The sequence below is a fragment of the Candoia aspera genome, chromosome 14 (assembly GCF_035149785.1).
Source record: "Candoia aspera isolate rCanAsp1 chromosome 14, rCanAsp1.hap2, whole genome shotgun sequence".
NCBI classification, from domain to species: domain Eukaryota; kingdom Metazoa; phylum Chordata; class Lepidosauria; order Squamata; family Boidae; genus Candoia; species Candoia aspera.
In genome coordinates this window covers 5250359-5268211 of record NC_086166.1, presented here as the reverse complement: position 1 = coordinate 5268211, position 17853 = coordinate 5250359, and the positions used below count along the sequence as shown (strand labels likewise).

General features: G+C 44.0%; 1 protein-coding gene across 4 annotated transcripts in view; it reads right to left on the bottom strand.

Annotated features, from left to right (window-relative positions):
• Positions 1–480: 480 nt before the first annotated feature.
• The window catches only part of PRKAR1B (protein kinase cAMP-dependent type I regulatory subunit beta), a 75782-nt gene continuing 58409 nt past the window's right edge, over positions 481–17853 (bottom strand). For all 4 annotated transcript variants that reach the window (XM_063314894.1, XM_063314892.1, XM_063314896.1 and 1 more), the window contains 2 exons: positions 1906–1987; positions 481–937 (listed from right to left, as the gene is read on the bottom strand). In XM_063314894.1, the coding sequence (XP_063170964.1) occupies positions 765–937; positions 1906–1987 (255 nt within the window). In that variant the 3' untranslated portion in view covers positions 481–764. The remainder of the gene's footprint in view (positions 938–1905; positions 1988–17853) is intronic.

Below are 17853 nucleotides of genomic sequence, written 5' to 3'. Positions count from 1 at the left end.
TTGATGCCAGAATACAATTCCTTCCAGGCCAAAACCTTTGCTTTTAAATAGACTTAAAATAGCCTGTAAGTAGCATGCCGAGGGCTGTATGCCAAGACAAAAACAAAAAACAAAATGTGCTGCGCTTATCTTGAGTTAAAACTCAACAGAGTTGATAGGACTTTTCCCTCCAGTTGGGTATTCTATCATTTTTACCTTGGGTCACATTTAAAATTTGTATTTGATACAATGTCTGGAAGTCTTAATGGGCCATTTCTACATTGCTTTATGGCTTCACGTGTCCATTAATCTCCATTTTATCATATGGGTTATCTAGTCTCACTAGATGAGGTGTTTAAAAATGAGTATCTTAGGTTGTTAAAAATTCTCCAGAGGAAGTAAGGGTGGAGTTGGCTTATCAGCACAACCAGGTGAAATAAAAGTTGAGGCACGCACCAAGCTGGTTCTTCATTGCACAGATAAAGATTTGGAGATTTTACATTGCATGATGAGAGATTTGGAGAAGCCGGGGACACACAAATCTGGAATGTAACTCAAAGTGCAAAAAAAAGTATAAGATTCCCTAAAATCACTGACATCCAGCTATCTGCTGTCCCCTTAACAATATACAGTGACTCAATATCTACTGCACCAGACATGAACACTTAAATACATCTGCATAAAATGAATGTGCCTCTCCTTTTCTTCATAAAGCTATGAAACGGCACAGAACGCTTTTTTTTAAGTGCACAGGTTTTAACATAAAAGAGGAGCCAAAAAAGACTTTAGACAGTGAGAGAGATGAAACTGTTGTATCTCTGGATGTTCCTCTTGAGGATTTCTGAGCAAGGGCCAAGGACTCGTTCAAAGCGCGGGCGGTCCAGCTTAACACACTTCAAGGGCCCGCGGGCCACCACAGTAGCAGCCCTGGGCCTGTTCAGCAACAGAGCGATTTCCCCTGGAAGTGGGAAGAAATGTAGCATCAACATCATACATCTGGAGAACATGCCTTTGGCTTTGATCTCGGTTAATATCATTAGATGTTTCCAGACCTGGAATTTATTGTGCAATTATTCTGCCCTATTTGGCAAATTGAACAAGAAATCCAGACATCAACATCATCACCACTAAAATCTGCTAAGGAAGAAATAGTGGAATAATTTTGGACTGGAGGAATCCTTTATCTTGAAGTGATCACATACCCCCTATCCCTCTCTGATCCACTACTCTTTTTCTTCTCTGTAACCTACACTAAGGTCTTCTCCCCAACTTTTCTTCTCAACTATTCATTGTTTCTTTACTAACACTGAGTCTGATCATATTCTACCCAGGGGACATCATGGGAGACAAAAGAATGCCTATTCAACACCACCCTGTGCACTGTCTAAAATTTTTACACAATACTTTACCCTTTATATCTAACACTAATAGAGGGTTCTGCAGATGCAGAGGATAAAATTTCCCATAATTCCCAACTGGCAAGGTTGTATGACACATCCATAATCCCCAACCCCCATAACTACTTGGGAAGAGGGATGAAAGCTCTCTGCATCCAAGGGGGGGTTGGGAGACACTTAGATCTGCCCAACGTATGACATGCTGTTCTACAATTCCAGGAATCACTGATGACGCATTAGTGATTCCCATCTATGAAGAATGCCATGCACTGAGAGATCCTCTTCTTCCATAGGAAGAATGCAATGAGGCAAATGCAAGTAGATAAATAGGTACCACTTTGGTGGGAAAATAACAGGGACATGAAAGGAGCACCCTTGGGCGTCCCCCAGGCAACGGTGACGTCACCGGCAGATCCTTTCAATACAGAAGCGCCTTGGTAGGTGCTTCTGGCACAAAATAAATAAGTAAATAAATACCAAAGCCGATATTTCCTTGTATTTCTGAAACAGCCCATTCAATGGAGCTTACCAAAATAATCCGATGGCCCCAGGCGCCCAACTTCTACATATTCCTCTTTGTCAGACCTACGCTGAAGGACAGATGCTGTGCCCTGGAAGATAAGACCAAAAGGATCAGGTACATATCACCGAAACACTGTGTGCCTTTGCTTAAATTTGGGCAGTGGCTGTTTCATACATGCTTTGCAGGAGATCTTGAGGTTCTTCCATTAAAAGATGCCTACGCAGCGCCTTTTCAACTTAAGAGTTGTAGATACATTCTCGGGAATACAGGAGAAATGGGTATTCTCAAGGTAAAGCAGTAGGGGTTCCCCCAGCTCTGTTTTTTTCTTAAACAGCATCTACTTCATTATAAAATTTGGGGGGGGAAATGTGATTTTGCTAAATTTAGCATTTTTTTACCATTCTGGAGGCCAACAACAGTGCAAAGCGTTCATGTTCCTGCAAAAAAAGTGCCCCTCCTCAGAGCACTGAAGCATCAACGCACCTGCTGTGAGATCTTTGCCAGATCCTTGCTGCACTCAAGTGCAAGCAAAGCTGCATCGCTTCACCAGCAGTCCTACAGAGGTTCTGTGGGTGCACAGCGTTCAAATATACCGAGTCTGATGGGTTAATGTTAGAACTCAGGCAACACTGTCACATCTTCCCATCACTGTGGGTACAAGCCACCATGAGGTCACATGGGCACACAAATGACACCAGTGACAGCATCTGCACCACTTGGGTGATGATGTCAAGGCACACATGGTGTCACCTTTCCTCCTTGCCACCCTGAGGAAACCTACGACCAACGTGGCCTAAATTGTGGTCAAAACACTCATCATGCCTTCCAACAACGTCTGTGCTATTTGGGAAAGAAACTCCTTTGCACCTCAGTGGTTTTTCAAAAGGCTTACTGTAGAAAAGAGAAAGGGAAGGAAGAAGAAGGAGAGATGGGCAAGCACTCTGCATGTTGCGGAAGAAAAATAATTCACGCTCTTCATCCAGTTGCACCTCAGAGCTGCGCCTTAACAAATGCTGGCTTGCACCAACCCTGTCCACCCTTGGCAATGTGGATCTTCATCATCCCCCTTTACCACATCATACAAGACCAGAGAAACAGAAGGTTGTCAAGAGCCCCAAAAAGGCTGGTTTGCAGAATGTTCTTCTTGTTAAAAGGAAAACCAATCAATGTGAGAGCAGAAGGCAATGCCTAGTCCAGAGAAACATTTTTCTATCCTTGTCTTAGAGCAGGGTTTCTCAGCCAGGTTTCTGTGGCATGCTTCAGTTCTGCGAGAGGTCCCTAGGGGTTCCCTGGGAGATCAGGATTTATTTAAAAATTATTTCAAATTCAGGCAACTTCCCATTAAAGATGTAAGTTTCATTCTTTATTTTTAGTTTAAGAACATGGTTAATGCACATAGACAGGCCTACCCATGGAATGAATATAATAATTTTGTAACTTCTGGCCTCTATTTGAGCCTGAATGGCCAGGGGTTCCCCGAGGCCTGAAAAATATTTCAAGGGTTCCTCCAGGTTCAAAAGCTTGAGAAAGGCTGTTTTACACTGTTGTTATTATCATTATTTCACATTTACTATCTTTGTCTAAAGAGGACAGGCCTGCTATGGACAGAATGAGAGCCCGCAAAATCCAGAGAGCAGGAAGCAGATGTAAGAGCAGATTAGATCCTTTAGCCGTGGCAGCAAAGATTCCCATCCTCGCTGAGTTTTCCCAGTGACCTTGTTGGAAATTCAGTCCTCCCTACCCCACAAAGGAGAGGTTCATCAACTGCAGCCACTCGGAGTTGCAAGTCAGATAACTCCAGTTGAATTTTTCCATTTCAACAAATCTACCTTATTGCATCCGCTGAGGATGCAAAGGGCCATTTGTAGAAACAATGATAATGTAGCTCGCTGTGAGCTATTTGTCCTTCAGTGATACACAAAAATTGAAGTTTCCTGTCAATTCCAATGGAGTTCCGTGATTCTCAACCTTTCACTGAAGATCAACAGGAGGGTCTCCAGAAAAAAGCTGAACGTCATAGCTTTGAACACGGTTTAACCACCTTGTTCCTAAATCAGTGGGGCCTTATTAAACTTATTAATAAGTTTAATAATCACCCCATGCACCCAATGGACAATGCACTGTCCATTTAACTGCAAGACAATTTAGCAAAGCTATGAAAACCAAACACAATTGGTCGAGGAGTGATGGCTCTAAAGGAGATAGAATCAGGCATTAATTTATCCTTAATGGCTACCATTGCTCATAGACTGGGCTGCTCACTGCTTCTCGGAAAGATCAGATTTGTAGAGGCTTTTTTAGCCTTTATTTCCTGTTTTCCTGACCTGAATAATGGAGCCGCCAGGCCAATAAATAAGTGCCTGCTTAAGGTGGACTCCCAGTGACACAGAGTTTGGGGCTGCCAATTCATCGCTCCATCTTCTAAATAATGCTTGCAGCTAGATCACAGCAGAGATTCAGAGCTGGTAGTTCATCAGAGGCTGCATCAAATCAGGGAGGAAAAATTCTTGGGAAAGATTTTTTGCCATATCATGTTTTCAGAAACAGACCCGACCCTCCTTAAGATATTGAGGTGTCCTCCCACCTCCCACCAGATGGGAAAGTCTGGATTCCCTCTGCCACCTTAATTAACTTACAGGTAGTCCTCACTTAACAACCATAACGGAGACCAGAATTTTGGGTGCTAAGCAAAGCGGTCATTAAGTGAATCCAACCTGATTTTACAACCTTTTTTGCAGCAGTCGTTAAGTGAATCACTGCAGGAGTTAAGTGAACGACGTGGTGGTTAAGCAAATCACACAGTTCCCCATTGACTTTGCTTGCCAGAAGCTGGCCGGGAAGGTCAAAAATGGCGATCACATGACCATGGGACATTGCAATGGTCATAAATGTGAACCTGTTGCCGAGCACCCAGATCATGATCATGTGACCATGAGGATGCTGCGACAGTCGTAAGTGTGAGGACCAGTCATAAACCGTTTTTTCAGCACCATTTTAAGTCCCAACTGTCACTAAACGAATGGTTGTTAAGCGAGGGCTTCCTGTATTTCACTTATATGCTGCCAACTGCTGAAATCATTAATCTGGGGGGTATCAGGTGAATAAATGGCACACAGGATCCAATTCTCACCTGGTAGGCCAACCTTTGAAACATAGGTACAGGCAGCCCACCATCTGAAATATTTATTGCCCTGTAAAATATATCATGACTTCAGAAAGGATTGTAAATTGTTAGGCTAGACATTTCAATCCATCGCTAATACTCTAAAGTATGGCATCATGTATTATTATTATTACATTATTATTATTATTAGCGCACGGTATCACTACTGTATTGGCAAACCATTAAGAAACACATGAGATTGCTGCTCTGCTATAAAAGCCTGACCTTGAGAGTTGGGACACAGAAGGCTTCTGAATTGGTGGCTAAAGCAGAGTGCTTTTAGGTCAGCTCCTGTCATTCTCACAACATATAGCTCAGATTGACTCAGTCCAGAAGTGAAAATAGTAACAGTTACCCGGGAACTGTTTTCAGGAATTCCTGGGATCAGGGAAGATTTATTGTTTTGACTGCAAAACGTTTATTAGCCTGAAGAGTGATCCCTTCTGCCCCTGGAGCTGTTGTGAGGTCAAATCTCCTTCTCAAATTTGCCAGGCATTAGGAATCTGAACAACCTGAATTCATCATATATCAAGATCAACTGCTCCTCTTTCCAGCATGAGCATTCAGCCTTAACAAAGCAATTCCAAAACTGAAGTCAACTGAAACGACACATTAATTTTTAACTCTGTAAAGGAAGAACGGGCAACCAGTAGTCTTTCAGAAAACTTCCAGTCAACTTGATTAGTAACGAAGGATGCTGAGATTTGTATCTGCATGTCAGTCAGAGCAGCATAGGTTCTCTACCCTACTAAACTAGCAGTTCTGAAGGTCTTCAGATAGACAGGGGTCTCAGGGACCAAGCAATATAACACTTGCTCTGCACTGACCTTCCTCATCCTGACTGCCCATCAGACATGTAGACTTCTGGACTCAGCAGTGCTGGGAGCTGAGGTCCACCTAATTATGCAGTGGTGACTTCTACGTGATCAGGTGGAGGTCCATCTAGTCCAGCTTTTCACAACTGACAACAGCTGCCCAAGAAGCCCGCGAGCACCATAGGAGGGTAGCCCCAACTTCCTTCCTGTTGTCTGACCTGAGACTTTTGGGAGTTATAGTCCAGCACCAAGCTGGGGAAGGCTGTGGGCTCTGGTAAAGATGGTGGGTCAAGAACCTGGGCTGCACCTATTGCCCAGGCTAGAACAAAACTATTTTTTGCTGGGTTGTAGAACAAGGCACTACACAAACAAAACGAACACAACACAAGTGATAGCTAAACTTCCCAGAACTGCTATTTTAGCTTCATAACTTTCCAGCCATCTTTGCATCCCAACATCCATTCTGCCAATTCTGAGCAATATTTTGAGCTCCAACCAGGGAGACAAGCTACGAATCACATTTTTAAACATTGTCATCATCATCATCAACAATAGCATCTAAATTATTTTAACCTATTAATATTCCAAGTTTATCTTGTTCTATTTAAAAAAAAATCAAACAAAGGTAGCAAAAGGGGGGGGCAAGGTAGAATTAAGAGCCATTATGTCAATAGTGAAAGAAAAAATGCCTAAATGTATTGGTCATGCAGGTCAATGCCCACAATTTGGCATTTTTAATAATACGTTTTCAGACTCTGAATAGAATGCCTCCTCTTTTTTACATGGATATTAAAAATGCCAAATTGTGAGCATTGACCTGCATGACCTATACATTTAGGCATTTTTTCTTTCACTATTGACATAATGGCTCTTAATTCTACCTTGCCCCCCCCCCTTTTACTACTTTTGTTTGATTTTTTTTTAAAATGGAACAAGATAAACTTGGAATATTAATAGGTTAAAATAATGTGGACATGATTGCATTTTCATACCATTTCTGCATTCGGCCAACTGGGGAGTTACTCCTAAGAGGTTAGATGAGAGTCTTCCAGGAGTTGAAGGTAGTATAATCTTTCCTGACACTTTTTCCACGCAGCCCTCTGAAGTAGGTTAGGCTGAGCAAGAATTCCTGACCCAAGGTCATCCAAGGAGCTTCTGTGTGGCTGAGGGTGGATTTGAACCTGCTTCTCCCCAGTTCTGGCATAATATCTTCACCACCAAACCACACTGGCTCTCGATTACCGAGCAGTTGACTAAATGTACTATGGAAAATAGTTGTTTTTTTCAATGCCCAACTCTATCTTAGCTTGAGCCAAACAAAAGTGAATTCCAAGTCACGTCAAAGCCAATGGAAATCGCTGTTGGCTGCAGCAACTGGGCCGAATCCGAGAAGAGCAAAACAGATTCGCCGTGCAAATGTTTGCTCCCTTCGTTCACGTGCTTGATAATTTACCAGAAATGGATGAGACCGACATTATGCCTCATAGTCATTATTAGCTTCAATTGTAGCAGTGGCTGAAGCTCAAGCCATCAAAATTACAAGTTTGGAAACTGCGACACCCTAATTGCTCCAGCAGATGCTCTGAGATTCAACTCAACCTCAAGGTGATGTTTTTAAGACCCTTTTTTAAAAAAAAAAAATGTTTTTAAAAGACAGAGCAGCTGGTTTTCATTTAAACTCTACACCAGCGTAATTTGGAGCCAGTTCAGTTCAATTTCGCCAGTCTTTGCTTGCAAACACACTCCAGCTTTTTGCCTGCTATAATCATTACCCTGTTGAATAGAGTTGCCTGAATGGGCCTCAGGATTTGGATTTCAAAAGCAAAGCCTTTCTTGGAATCCACCAATTCACGCTATTCTTGGTTCATGAAAATTAATTGGGCAATAATGGGATGAAACAACGAGCATGGTTCAGTCTGAAGAGGCACCAGCTTCCAAGCAACAGGAAGGATGGGTGACTTCTTTACTAAACTATAAATTATGTTGCTCTGGATAACCACATGTTCCTTTCTAAAATATCGGCCAGAGCTGCCGAAAAGTCAAGAACTCTAGAGTTTATTTCTGCCACAGACTCCCTAGGAACCCCACATTAACTCATCTTGAATCTATAGAAAAATAGAATTAAAAAAGAATTACTGAATAATTGCTGTATTTAATGCAGTCCTGCAGCTGGTTTGGGGGAGCTGAAGTCAAAAGCAGTTAGGTGCTCACCTAAAGATCTGCCCACACTGCACTAGGTGAAAGCCAATCTTATTTTGTCTGTCCGTATTTCAAACTTCTGCAATACGTTGCTGATGCTTCACAAAGTACGACTTGCAGCGCAGGCCCATGTAGGTTTACTTGAAAGCCCACAGTTACCAAAGGGCCTTATTCCTGGGTTAGTGACAGCAAGTTGCAGCCTTGTTTTCACACTGAATCTGCACTACAGCTAAGAAACCTTCCATGTGAATCTGCACTATTTGAAAACAATGACCTAGAGTAGAGATACATCACGTGACTGCCAAACAAGGAGATCGTCCGGCAGCTCCTGAGGACCACGTTCCAACCCAAGGGAGCCATTACTATTAAATGCCCTACGAAAACATTTCTTAAAACATCTAGATCATTTCTTACTGAGCTGCAATATGTAATTTTTGCTTGCAAGCATCCATAAGAAGATTTTTAGCCCAAACAGCTAAATGTTACCTGCTGTGGTCTCTGATAGCCCCTAGTGAAACTCTATTGTGATCCCTGATTGACCTTCATGAAACCCCGCTGTGATCCCTGATCCTCTCCATTCCCTTTTCAGTTCCTGGAAGCAAAGGCAGTGGTGGGCCTAGAAAGAAGTTCCTATTTCAGGGGCAGAAGGCTCTTTTGTCAAGAGTGCAACTTAAGAGGAAATCTCTTCACACTAGAGAAGGCTTGGCTACAAGGAATAATGCAGCAGAGGACTGACTGGTGTTAAGTATGTGAAATGTTCAGTCTCCTTTCCTGGATCTTTCCTGGGTTAAGAGAGAAACCTTGCTTTAGTTTCAGGATCTGGTGGGTAGTAGGACAAGGTGGCCACTATAGAGGGACACCATCCAGCTTGGTAAAACAGGGCAAGGGCAGAGAAACCATCTGCCTGAAGAAGGAAGCCACCTTGATCCCTTTGGCCAGATTTGGTCAGATGACCTTCCCTCAACTCTAGAAGAACTTCTGAGTCAGCTTACTTGCTGGATTGACCAACGGAGAGGGAACAGAAGGTAGTTTGTGAAGCCTCTCTGCATCTCACCCCACTCCTGGCTGTCCAGAAGGTGAGTCTTGCACACCCTTCCTTGTATCTTCCCCAACCCTTGTTAATAGGACTTCTTTGGCCCTTTGCAAGTCATACTCCCTGGAGAGGAAGAAGAACAAAGCTAGCTTGCTCCCTTGCTGTATTTGGGGATGCCCAGAAATAGCCACCAGAACGGAAAGAAAAAGGGAGAAATGCCTTTCGGGATGACAACCCATCAAGAATGGACTGCAGCAAAAACAACTCAGCCGCAGGGCATTTCCGAAGGATCAGCGAAAGGGCAGGGTTACAGCTCAGGCGCAACTCCACCCAGTGGGCTATTAATCACCAGGAAATTCCTTTTCCTTGATCCCTTTCCCCACTCCTTACAAATCAGGGAAGGGGAAGGGAATCAGCCTGCTACTGTAATGGGGTCTATAGGCTTTGACTATTATTGGCTAATAGTTTTTGTGTGCCAAGAAAAACTGCTTTCTGAGATACCTCACACTCAGGCTAGCAGGCTCGCAGCTAAGAACGGGTGATGCTTTCTCAGTTGCCATCCTTCTGGGCCTGCTCCATTTTTCCAGTAGGCAAGGGTGTTTGCAGAGGATGGTCCAAAAAGTCAAGATGGCTGTGACAACGGTGCGATCAAAGGTCTGCCTGTTTTTTATGTGCATCACGGCATCCATCTTGATTTTTTCAACCATATCCTGCCAGTAAACCCCCTGCCAGTAAGACTCAAAAAAAAAAGGGGGAGCCCCTTTACTACACCCCAATTTTCCTTTTTGTCTACTCGGAATAAGCCAGCCCCTGTGCTGGTCGTCCTCCAAGTTAATTGGAAAACTCTGGGAGGTGCAGTGAAAGGGGAAAAACTTATTTAGCTGAACTGTGAACAAAGCCAATGATTAAATGATGCTATGTTGGAAATCACCAATTGGAGGCCATGTGAAATGGATGCTGGGAAGCACATCCATGGCTTACAAGCAGCCTGGACTCCATCTTTGGTTAGATTAGTTAGAGTACTGAACTGGGGAGACCCAGGTCCAAATCGCAACTCAGTAATGAAACCCCTGAGAGCCAGTTTGGCATAGTGATTAAGGCATCAGGTTAGAAACCGGGAGGCCATGAGTTCCAGTCCCGCCTTAGGCACAAAGCCAGCTGGGCAACCTTGGGCCAGTCACGCCTTCTCGGCCCTAGGAAGGAGGCAATGGCAAACCACTTCTGAAAAACCTTGCCAAGAAAACTGCAGGGACTTGTCCAAGCAGTCTCTGAGAATCGGACACAATTGAACAGATTTTTTAAAAGGTAACCTTGGCCTGATGGCAAATATTTGACTTATATATGGCAGACAACACACTAAGTCATAAAGTTAGTGTGCATTGTGTGAACCCAACCAATCTTTCAACATGTCACTTATTTGGCTTGTTGTAGAATTGTAGCTTCTTTAACAAATCTTGAATGAACAAGCAGCAGCGAAGCATATAGTGGAAACCTATACATATACCTATACATATACACACACAAATATTTCCTTTTTTAAAAATTTCAGCAATATTCTTTCTGCTGAAGCTCTCTAAGGCAAGAGAAGGAGACTCACCCTTCCCTTCTAAAACTGATTGCAGTTCAATCTCAGCTTCCCATTGATTTCTCACACTGGTTCAGTTTGGCAGTTGGGTTTGTGATAAACCCCGGACCAAAAGACAGGAAGAAAAAGTCCACTACAGAGAGAATCTTCTTGCAATAAAATCTGCCAGCCGCGCAAAACAGAGCTGGGAAATACGGTCGGAGAACAAGCCAACCAGGTTCACTGCATCGGATCAACACCTGAAAGGTATTTTGAGCTGCAAGGACCCTAAACAACAGCATTAACAGCCCCAATACAGAATTTTCCCTACCAAGCCAGTGGCACGACGCCAGAAAAAGCTCCATTTTCTTCCTTCACACATGCCAGCAAACAAAGGCCATAAAAGTTGCAGGAGGGGCAAGGACGAGAGATGGCAGTGGGGAAACGTTGCATTTTAAAGATTCTTCGCCTAGACAAAGCGCCCCATTCTCTCTGCTTTCTCTGAAGCCAGGAAATGTCCACTGAGTCAACATTTAAAAAGAAAAAAAAAAGTTGCCCGCAATAATAGCTTATTCATTGCCTCTTCATCGTTGGAACTGACCTTCACAGTTACTGTATTCGGAGTGCAGACGCCACAGAAAGCTGCCAGCCTCCCCCACAACAAGTTGGCAAGGTTGAATGTGAAGACAATGAAGGCAATTTTTTTTTAAAAAAAAATTGTGTTAAAAGTAGCTGGATAGAACATCCCAGCTCAGTCCCTACCCATTCAATATTAAATGGAGAAGCAGCACTGGAAGCCCACAACGTTGCAATGGCAGTCCTGCTACTTCTACCAGCGGTTGGTAGACAATACTGGGCATAGAGCAGAAACCCACCCAAAGACTTGGTTGTGAAAGCTCCTGGCTGTGGATTGGTGATGGGGTCATCGACCCAGTGGGCCAAGGTTTTTGCTGGATTAGGCACAGGAAATGCAAGACATTTCCGACAGGGTGGAAGAAGCTGGTTGGACGGAATTCATGGGGATATTCCAGTGTGCAATGGCTGGCGTGAAAAGGAGGCCGCTTGCCTTTTAAGGAGGGGTAAAGAAAAGTCTATCTAGGAAGCTTGGGGCAGGGGAGGAGAGGGGTGGCATGGCTTGAAAACAGGATGGAGAACTTCCAGAGGCATCTGGAGGTCATCATTCAGACTGGACTGCATGGGGAGGGAAGGGTATCAGAAAGCAAGAGAGAAAAGGGACGGCTTCGATCATTTTGGACTGTGGTCCTGTCCATTACTGGGTGGCCATCACCCTCCCAAGCCTGTGACCTCTGCAGATGGCTCTCCAAACCTCCTTGAAATGCTTTCTTTCAGAGAAGCCAGTGAGGAAGTTGGGTAAGAAATGAATCCCCTAAAACAGCAGCGTGAGGTGTAGAATCAGGCATTATGACTCAATCAAGGTGATATCAAAGGAACTTGGAGACATGCTACCCCCAGTCAAGGCCTTCCGACAGGGTGTATGCAGTGGGAACCATCCAAAGTAGGATGACTTGAGATGATCAGATGGAGACATTTTCATCCAGGCAGTCAACCAAATTAGTTAAAATGTAAGAACTGGTTCAGTATTTCATGTTTCATTCAGGGCCCAATATTTTCAACTTACTTCTGGATGATTTATTTATTTATTTCCTCCTCAGATTTAGCCACCGCCCATCTCCCCCCAAAGGGGGATGCTATACTCTTGGATGGAGTGGTCTTTCCAGATGTGGAGCTAAAAGCCAGCCCTACCCTATTCATTGCTCTAAATGTTGAGAGGGAGAAATTGATGGATTGATTTCGGTATCTCCAGGACATTGTGGGATGAAAGTCTTCTTAACTCTGACTTTATTTTAATGTCTCAAGGCTAATGAAAGTAGACCAAGCATTGGTAGATGAGAAGTCATTTTACAGGCAACCAAGCTATCTACCCATCTACCTATTTATTAGATTTCTATCCTTCCTTTCCTTCAGGAACTTAGTGTACCAAGAACTCCTTATATCTCCCTGCCACAAACCTGTCAAATAGGTTGGGTGGAGAGAAGGTGGGTGGCCTAAAATCACCCAATGAGATGAGGATGAACTACAACCTGGGTCTCCCAGTTCCTAGCTCGACATCTTCACATCTCACTAAACCAGGTCTCCCCTATTCTCCTGGTTTTATATTGCCCGTCCTTGAAAAGAGACAGAAAGACCATGGATTGGGGGGAAAGCAGCGAAAGTAGAATTATCCAAGGAAAGGTTACAAGAGCAAATGTATTCAGCTCACACGATGTGCCCAGTTTGTTGGACTCCGATTTTTACACAGGATTTAGGATCGCATTCCTTATTTCACCTTCTCTTCTTGAAGCTTAATGGCTTCCTCAATCTCTCTTCCTGGAATTTCATTCTTAGCACCTGATCATCCTGACTGTCCTTCCGTATAAATGAAGAACACTTTGTTTTGTCCGTATGGAAATAGGCAAGGAATGGGATTTTAGGAAATGTACAGCAGCGTGCCAGATGGGTTATCAAAACAACCCAGAGTGACTCGTCTAGGGAGACCCTGGGAAGAAACCTAAACCAAACATCTCACATCGCCTCTGAAAAAAGGGGGGGTTGATCCAGGCATTCTCAAAAGTCAAATCTAAGGGCGAAACAGGAAATCATTTACGAGGGACAAGTGCTAGAAACCAGGGGAAACAGAGGCCAGTTGAGATATCTGAAGATCTAAGGACAGCCTTTGTTTGCTTAGGATACAAGGATCACTTGAAAGGCTGCTGTGTTCCTGAGAGGTTGGGAGTCACCCCCCTCCTCAAGAAAAGGTGACTTTAAACAGTTTTCTGCCTGGTGCTTATGGTTCCTTGGAAATCATGTTCATCTTTCCTGATTAATCATTAACCCCACTTTATTTCTTCAAGAGATTAGCCTCAAACAGAGCACAGTGAGGTGGGCTCTGATTTTGCTGATTTCTCCAGACAATGTTTGTTTGAGATTTGCAGATTGGCTTGGTACACTTCATGTGCCGAAGCTCGGGTTAAATGTCAAGAGGGCCATAGAAGGTAGCTTGCTTGCTTGCTTGCTTGCTTGCTTGCTTGCTTGCTTGCTTGCTTGCTTGCTTCCTTCCTTCCCCCTTCCTTCCTGTTAATATGTTTTCTACTACAGATTAAGGTTACTATGGTAAGTAATCATTCTGGCCAGGTGAAGAGGTCGAATTTAATTGTCCTCAGGTTAAGTGTTAATGGTTGCATTGCCTAAGGGAGGAAATTGCCTGAACTTGTTTTAGTTTCAGTTTCCCTTCTGTGTAGGCTTGAAGAGAATATGCAGCTGAGAGAAATCTCTCCTCTCAGCAAACAGCCTTTAAATATGTTTGCTTTCTGTAAATAAAATTATTTTTATAGAAATGCCTGGTGTGTGACTTTTCTGATCTCTCCTGGGCCAAAGGCTTTCTAGCACTCTGCCACACTTCCTTCCCCCTTCCTTCCTTCCCTTCCTTCCTTCCTTCCCCCTTCCTTCCTTCCTTCCCACTCCCTCCCTCCCTCCCTCCCTTCCTTCCTTCGTAACTGGCCAGTTCATCTTATCATCCAAAACAGGAGATAAACATAATTACCCATACATACCCAGCACCAAATTCATTTTGAAAAACACAGTTGACCACATACTTCATAGGAGAAAAGACACAGATTTATAATTTGCTTTAGTCAAGAGAGCTAAGGAAAATTATACTGTTATAAACTACACAAATATCACTTTCAAAAACCTAAGAACAGTGTATTTGCATACAAAAAATCTGGTAGAGGGCAAAGCATGTATTATTTCCTGTCCCCGCAAGAAACTTTAGATTAATACTCTTATCTATTTTAGTACTGGGCTAAGTGTGAGCATATGCCTAGGAATGACAAGTTCGGAATTAAAGTTCAGCTTTAATTATCAACTGGAAATTGATAAAATACGAGTGCAATTACAGGTAGCCCTCACTTAACAACCATTTGTTTAGTGAAGTTCGGACTTACAAAGGTTTTGAAAAAAAGTCTTATAACGGGTTCTCACCCTTATGACTGTCGCAGTGTCCCTGTGGTCACGTGATCACGATTTGGGCACTTGGCAACCGGTTCACATTTATGACCATTGCAGTGTCCCATGGTCACACGATCGCCATTTTCAACCTTCCTGGCCAGTTTCTGGCAAGCAAAATCAATGGGGAACTGTGTGATTTACTTAATGACCACGTGGTTCGCTTCACAACCAGTGCAATGAAGGTTGTAAAATCTGGTTGGATTTGCTTTATGACCACTTTGCCTAGCAACCGAAATTCCAGTGCCAGTTGTGGTCATTAAGCAAGGACTACTTGTAGTCTTCCTCCCTCACTCCCCAGTTCTCTCCCTCTGCAGCATTACAAGTTAGCAGTTCTGGGCGGGCACTTGAAAGTCACATTTAAGCTTGGGGGGACACATGTAACATGGAATCTAAGGTGATGCACCCCCAATTTAAACGCATCTGGTGCGGGCCTTTAGGGACTTTCTTAGGAGACTTCCATGCAAAGATGATTCAGGAAGGGTGGAAGAGCTCAAACAAACATGTGGAAAATGGGCCTTCGGATAAATTAAGTGAAATAATTTGGCATCGTTTTCTCACTTTCTTTTTTAATTGCATGCATCCTACACTCTCCTTCTCTCTTCCCAGTCTGCAAGTTATCGCTGTTTGAACGGCTTCCCATCAACATTGTGGCACGGAGCCCAAGTGCTAATCCAGCATGGCAAAGCTCTCAACATGTAACCGATATTCGACGGTAGAAACGAGGGCAGGAAAGGCGCGGGCAGCTCCCTTCACATTCTGTAAAGTGTTCCATGGCATAATTTCAGACCATATATGGGACTTGCTGTTAACTATAGCCAAAGGATCGGATACAGAGGAAGGATGGGACCTGAAAAAGCCCGGATGGCTTGCCACAGCTGTGAACTTTGGATTCTCAACAGCTCAGTCAGGAGGGCTTCCTCCAAGGCATTGCTTGCTAAAGTCAACCTTGGGGAGAAGATTCACATTGGTGTTTCCAAGACACAGTTCTCATTCACAGGCACCTTCCCCCAACAGAGAATGGAAGAATATAAGAACAGCCCTGCTGGATCATGCTAGGCCCATCCTAGCAGCATTTTGTTTCTCAACGGTACGTACTGCAAGCTGAAGACGGTCCTCTCCCATTGTGGTTCCTCTGCAGCTGCAACCAGAGGCATGAATTCTCAGGACTAAAAGCTCTTTGATCACCCTGCCTTCCATGAATTTATCCGACCTTCTTTTAAAGTCATCTAAGTTAACGTCATCGCCGCAAGTCGTGAGAATGAATTGCACGGGTTAATTATGCAGAGATTCTATAGTAGGTGGGCCACCTTTGCTCCTGAAGGCCACTGAAAACCTTGAATGAAGACCTCAGTGACCCTCCAAAACTTGCCACCAGATTGCATCTCTTTTAAGAAGTCAGGAGGAGAAAAGAAATAAATACATAGGGAGTAATCATATTTATTGTATTCAATTAAGCATCTTTAGGCTAGATGGAGGGGAATGGGGAGAGGCATTATGACATGATGACAGAAGCTTAGAAGTTCCTCCAGCTGGGTTTGGATTGATTGAACTTCTCTTTAATCCCCCAATTCCCTCCTCAGCTTTTGTCCTTTCTTTCTTTCCAGCCTTTCTTCCATCATATAAGCTCAAGGTGCTTTGCAAAGTTCAAAACAAAGCAAGGCTCCAGCTCAGTGGCTACTAAAGCAAAAAAATATTTTTTAAAAGTCCTTGGATTAATTCTTGGCATCTCCAGTTATAAAGGATCCCATGGAGGAAGGTGATGGAAAGACCGTTTTTGCTTCTTTTGACTCAGATGGCACTCTGCCATGAGACACAGTGGAGAAGTTCCCAGGCAGCAGATGCTGGAGGCAGTAGCAAGGACTTGGAAAGAGAGAAAACCCAGCCACCTGGTTTCTCTTGCACCTCTTAGCTATCTGGCTGCATTTTTTACAACCCAAGGCAGCATAGATAATGCTCCCTCCTCCTGTTTTCCCTACAGCAACAACCCTATGAAGTGGGTTGGGCTAAAAGAGAGGGACTAGCCAACAGTCACCCAGCCTGTTTCCATGCCTAAGGAAAAACTAGAAGCTCCTGGTTTCTAGCCCAGCATCCTAACCAATAGGGTTTGGTCCAGTGTTTGGTCTAGTGGTTTAGGCGCTGGGCTAGAAACCAGGAGACCTAGAGTTCTAGTTCCACCTGAGGCACGAAAGCCGGCTGGGTGACCTCGGGCCAGTCCCTCTCTCTCAGCCCAAGAGCCAATCAGGTGCAGTAGGAGAGTTCTAGTCCTGCCTTAGGCACAAAAGCCAGCTGGGTGACCCTGGGCCAGTCCCTCTCTTGCAGCCCAACTCTGTGCAATGTAGACTAGGCTCCTCGTGGTGCACCCCGGGCAACGTGACTTGTCACGGCTAAATAGTCCACACATCTGGCTGCTGGACCTCACAAGGGTTTCCCAGCAAGAAAAAGCAGCATGAACACCGAACTGCTGTGCCATACGACTAAAAAGAAAAACCAATAGGCCAACTGGATCTCAATCAAGCTGAGCTTGATTTCTGGTGATTATAGCCCACATAGTTTTGACAGCAGTATAAAATTGGTTTCCCAATCACTGCCTACTTTGGGGATAATTTTTTTTTCAACTTCCCCGTCTAGCCTGTAGCTCCAGAATTCGTGGGCCTCCCCTCCAAATGCTAACCAGGTCTGAGACCCTACTTAGCTATTTTGGGTTTGGCCAAGGCCATGGTCACCTGAATCAGCCCAAATCAACAGAATCCAGGGAGAAATGAACAGGCCCTTCTTATCCACCACTTGACCTGCACTCACTCCATCTCTAGGAGGGGCTTCTGGGAACAGGATGGACTATCCAGAGCTGGCTGCAATACATTCTGAAGATATCTTTCAGTCTGCCAAGTTCTGGCCAAGTCAGGCCGCTGTTCCTAGCGCCCCCTTTTGCTAATCTTGACTTGCATGGGTCCTCTCTCATCTCAAGCAAAGAGGCCATTTCTTTGGAAATGTTGAAGATTCACACGGCACTTGAATGAGAAATTGCCCAATCAATAGCTAAAGTTGTCTCTTTTCTCATCTAGTGGAGAAGCAGCTCTGCAGCGGGGCTGCGCAAGGAAAGATACTAAACATG